The sequence below is a fragment of the Cyprinodon variegatus genome, unplaced genomic scaffold (assembly GCF_000732505.1).
Source record: "Cyprinodon variegatus isolate N-32 unplaced genomic scaffold, C_variegatus-1.0 Scaffold1380, whole genome shotgun sequence".
Lineage (NCBI taxonomy): Eukaryota > Metazoa > Chordata > Actinopteri > Cyprinodontiformes > Cyprinodontidae > Cyprinodon > Cyprinodon variegatus.
In genome coordinates this window covers 90242-95782 of record NW_015151833.1, presented here as the reverse complement: position 1 = coordinate 95782, position 5541 = coordinate 90242, and the positions used below count along the sequence as shown (strand labels likewise).

At 37.5% G+C, this 5541-nt stretch overlaps 1 protein-coding gene across 1 annotated transcript in view; it reads right to left on the bottom strand.

The window, feature by feature from the left end:
- Positions 1-5541, bottom strand: part of LOC107103132 (ras-associating and dilute domain-containing protein-like) — a 49159-nt gene that overhangs the window by 1688 nt on the left and 41930 nt on the right. The window contains exon 14 of the mRNA XM_015402666.1: positions 1898-2019. Within this exon, the coding sequence (XP_015258152.1) occupies positions 1898-2019 (122 nt within the window). The remainder of the gene's footprint in view (positions 1-1897; positions 2020-5541) is intronic.

Genomic DNA, 5541 nt, shown 5'->3' with positions numbered 1-5541 from the left:
AGCATTAGCAACATTTCTATTGGTCTGCATGAGCATTAGCAACATTTCTATTGGTCTGCATGAGCATTAGCAACATTTCTATTGGTCTGCATGAGCATTAGCAACATTTCTATTGGTCAAGGCGAGAGTCAAGACCAAATGTTTGCACTGGGCCTGAAGTAAAGAGAATGTGATCTGTGAAACCAAATTTAATCTGAATAAGGGACATTTTGAAAGAAAAAATAAAAAATAAAAGAAAAACACATGTATAGAAAATTAATTTGAAAAAAATTAATTTGAAAAAAAAAAAAAAAAAAAATATATATATATATATATATATATATATATATATATAGAAAAAAACATTAGATAATGTAAAGAAAAAAAAAATCTGGGAAAGCAGCAAAGTTATTCTTAAAACATTTTTTGATTAAGAAGTTTTTCGAGGTTCATTTTTGGATTACATTTTCTTAGCAAACATATTCTTTAGAGATGCACCGAAATGAAAATTCTTGACCATTAGGGAAAAATTAAGAATCAAAGGCTAAAAACTGAAACACTAATTATGTCCAATATCAGAACCACAGAATTTTTGGCTACGATGCGTACTAACCCTAATAAAAAAACAAATTTTATATGATTTATTGAAACTCAAGGCAATTCAATAAATCAGTTAGAATTTGAAAGAATTACTGAAATTAAAAAAGTATTAACATATTGATTTACCACTGACATCTTTCTGTTATGCTTTTTACATTGGCAGAATATCTGGGAAACTTTCTTGCATTTTCAAACATGTCCGCCACAGACTGAGTGGGCTTGTATGCCGGTTTCCTTTTCCGTGTCGCATTCTTCTCATTTAGAACCATGACAGAAAGCTGATGGAGATGTCTGAATCTCTATGGCATTTAGTGCCCCTGACCTAAGCCGATAGAGGTCGTTGTGCAACGTTTAAACACCCCCCCTCCCTCACAACCTGTCTGCAGGGCGCTAAACTCTGACCAACTCTGCTCTGCAAGCTGTGCTCTGCTGCTTCAGTGCTTTTCTTCATGCGATTGACGTTTCTTCATGCTGGCTGTGCTGTTTGTCGTTGTTGTTTCTGTGTTAATTTTCTGTTGCCTGAAAGCCGAACGCTTTTAGGTTAATTTTTGATGCATCTCTAATATTCTTTGCTGCAAATATAATGGAACTAAATTCCCGCCGTGTGTCAGAGATTATAGACTTCCTGGTTCCTGTGAAGCTGCACCTTCACACAGCTCTGACCTCATCACCATTAAAATCTTCTAAACTCAAGGTCTGATCCTCACTAAAGAGAGAAGTTTGACAAGATGTTTCTTTAAAGTTTGTCAAAAGTAACACATGAAAACGACATATTTCTGTTTCTTCATCTGAACTTGGGCCAAAAAAGAAACTCTTCACTCTGGATGTTTTTCTAAATAAGTTTGACTCAAAATTAGCTACTTTTAGACCGGGGTGTTTAAAAGGTCGACGTAATCACTAAACTGGGACATAACAAAAACATGTAAAGGGAAACAGCCTTTTCTGCTGATGGAAATATATTTTTTTTTTTACAATTAATTCTGTTTCTGAGACAGAAAGATCCCACAGATTCAGTTTAATGTCGTTATTCGACTGTTTTCTTCTCCAGACAACATGTTCAGACCACAAACATTTTTTTTTAAACAAAACTTAATGAATAAGTTTTACTCCTTTTCTCCAAAGAGGTCAGTTGATGTCTGCAGGGGATGAATAGTTCCTGATAAAGCAGGAAACAAGCTCATGGTTTCCTGTTCAGAGCAATCGGTCAGAGAAAAGTTGCTTTCTGAAAATCTTTGAACTAAAAAAAAAGAAAAACAAAGGAAAAGCAAAAAGCTGTGAAAAGGAATCCGGGCTTAGAAAGACGTGGCTGATCTCTCACCGTTCCGTCTACTAGAGCCAGGCCGAGGCCGTGGGGCCCTCTGCAGATCTCCACTGTGAACACTTCCTCTCTGTCTTCTTCTGCTTCCGGGTTTCCTGCCTCCATCTGGGTCCTCCCAGCAGCTAGACAAACAGAGAACACATCGGCTCAGAGACATGGACCCTCCTAAACCGCTCCAACAGAACGCTCCTCTGCACCTGGTCACATCAACACTAACACTGAAAGCGTCGCCTCGGTTCTGCCGTTGATCTGGATTTAGATTTTTTTTTATTCTGTGCTCCATACAGCATCGTGCAAAAATATCCACGTTTCTTTTACATTTTTTAAACACAAAGTTGAAAAACATTTTGGGTGGATTTTAGTAGAAGAATCAACACACAGTAATGCATGAAACTACTGTCTGTATTCTTCTGAATCACTGGAGGAAATGTTTTGCGTTATTCCATCAGGTTTGTTCATCTGCACAAGCAGCTCAGTCTGACTGGTTGGAGAACCTGAGACGATGGAGCGATACATCCGCCGGCCGATATTAGAGGTTATTTCTTGTATCGGTCGATGCCTGCATGCATTATTTGACTGATTATTCATTCATTCAGCAGCCAGGCCTGAGATGACGTGGATCTCATGTATGTCTGCGCTACCTTTCCATAATAAACAGTTTTCTCCATGCAGGCCATGGTTGGAACTCTGCTTCATCAGGTGATCAAAGCTCACAGATTCATATTCCAGCATCTTTCAGCTCCTTTACAGGTTTTAACTCTGTTAATTCACCCTGACCCGTCAGATGGGTTCCTTCACCTTCATGCTGCTGTTTGTTCTCCAGCATTCTCCACCAATCACTGAAGGCCGTCAGAAATCAGCTGGATTTTAAATCTGGGCCTTAAACCAAATGAGGAGGACTTCCAGGGAGCTCAACATGAACACATTTCCTGATTAACCTGATTTAACTAAGTCATGTTCAACTGAAAGAAACTGATAAGGTCATAGAGAAGATAAAGGAACGCACAATTCTGCCATTTTGGTTTCTTATTCTACATAAATAAAGTTAATAAAATCTTCCATACGGTTTTCTAACCAGATCAAAAATGACTTCATGTTGAATGAAATGAGCGTGGAGATCAATCAGTGTTAACTCTGACATCACTACGCCGCTTTTGGCCGACAACAGGCCGCGAACTGATGATGTCATTCATTTGATCTTAAAAAATCCACTATTGTTTCTTTAAATGAGTCGGCTTTTAATCTGAATCATCTAAAATCCCAAAGATCGGACAGCGGGGGGGTGGGGTGGGGTGGGTGAGGCTCTTCCTGTCCACCTCTGGCTCATGTCTTTATTTGTCCCATCCTCCACTAAAACAGAACAAAAAGCCGTTCCAAACTATTCTGCTCCACCCTTCCTCCCCTCCTCATCCTCCCCCTGCCTTTTCCCCCCCAACATGGAGCCCCCCCCACCCCCAGCAGGTCGTGTCCTGAACAATGCCGATTAAGATTCCACGCACCAACCCAGCTGTAAACTCCCATGACAGATCAGCCGCTGCTCTTTTCTCTCCTGACATCACCGCCTCTCTGTAGCTCCTCTGGACGGATTAAAGGATTATGAAACTCGGCAGAACCAGGGAGGTAGAAGAGGCGGAGGTTCAAAATGACGGGGATGGTAGAAAGTTCAAATCATGAAAAAGACTAAGAATATGTTGGTGATGCGGGACAGAGAGGCAGGAACATCAGATGATTGAACATGATATGATTTTTGCTCATATATCAGTTGATATGTTAATTCAGTGGCAGCTCATTAGAGCACTCTGAACCATGACTTAAGATAAGGTGCAAACATCACTCTTCCTTCCATTTGCTATGGGTCGTTAATCTTTCTATCAATTAATCACTTTTTCACTCATTTTAATCATTAATTCACACATTCTGTGGAAGTAAAAATCTGCCCCTTTCTCAATAATCCTAAATTAGTTTTTTTGGCCATAAACCTTAAACTACTGCATGGCTACTGAGTCATAGGACAGGCTACCAATACTGACTTATGAACTGGAGGAGGCGGCGTTCACATAAACCTTATACATAATAAACGTATTTCTATTGTTTCTTTTCATTTCTAATTTGCTTTCAGATTTTATCATTTTGAAATCCCTATAAATGCTTAAATGTTCTAGATGATTGATGATTTGCTCTATAACTTAGCCTATTGGTGAGTTTTTTCTGTTTTCAGAAGATGCTGAGGACACCCTATGTGGTCCTTGAGGGCCCATCGGTGCACATGGGCACCACGTCGGTGACCCCTGCCTTAAATTAACAGAATAGGTTGCAAACTAGATATAATTCTGCTAATTATTGACCCAAATGCGTTTAAGAATTATTATTTTTTTTTCAATTGATTTATAGTAAAGCTTTCCTGAACTCTTCATCCAGACTGTTTCCCTAAAACTTCCTCTTGTTATTTCCATCACTTCAATTTAAGACAAAGAACTTTGGTTAATTAAGTGACAATAGTCTCTTAGCAGCTCTAAATATAATTTCATTTTTAAATGATAGCTTTAACACATTTGATTCAATAAACAGTTTGTTTGTTCTCTAATATTCTCACTGTGTCACAGAAACAGGTTTGATGTTAATTCTATATGCGTCGCCCCATTTCTTCACAATATAATATGATTTCCAGTGTTAATTGTTGTAAAATGTTCTTTCATTTATTTAGCAGTCAAACACTTTTACACAGTTTTGTTTTATGTATTTAAATTTAGATTTCCAGTTGAATTTATGAGCCAGCAAAAATGTAACTTAATTCATTTAAATTACATTGTTTATTTTTTTGTTTAAATTAAAACTTGTGAAACCCTTGTTATCACTGTATAATTTTCATAAATGGAAGAAGAGAAATCAATTTATAGGATATTCTCAGCCTAAAGGTTTCATGTCATTTTGTGCAAATGTTTCATGAATCTTTAATAAATTATAATATATTATGCTTGAATTTCCTAATAGTTTTTATTACTCATCAACCTGGGTAGAAAGTTATTTTAGGTTTACCGGCAAAAAAATACAATTATTGCTACGATAGATAAATACATTTACAATTATATTTTTGTTAAATGTCCAACAACCTGCTGAAGGTTTTTTGTTTCTTAAAAAGAAAAACATTTGTAAATATAATTATATAAAATCCCGTCACTGAACAGCTAATGTTTTTAAGTAATTAGCTTCCATTGACCACGGCCGGTGACAGATGGCTCGCTTTCAGTGTAATTCCTTAATCTGTTTAGGCAAATAGCTTTTAATAAAAGCGCTAAGAGAAAACACGCGACACCAGGAACCAATGACAGTAAAGACACCTGAATAAGATCAACAAAATCCTCCAGCTTAAACTTCTGTGAGGGCACACAACCACACAGGGAGGGGAGGAGAGCATTAACGCGGGGGCACCATGAATCACGAGACCCCGAGGATTTCTGAAGGTCTGCCTCAGATCGGAGTCTCTTTTCTACAGAATCTACAAAAAGACAAAGCTTCTATAACGAGCTGCTTTGATCAGAGAAGAGATTTTCAGAAAATATCATAAACTATAAAGTTGTGTTTCATAAAAAGTGAATCAGCATTAAAATCAGTTTCGGCAAAGGTTGGTCATTTTTAAAAGAATC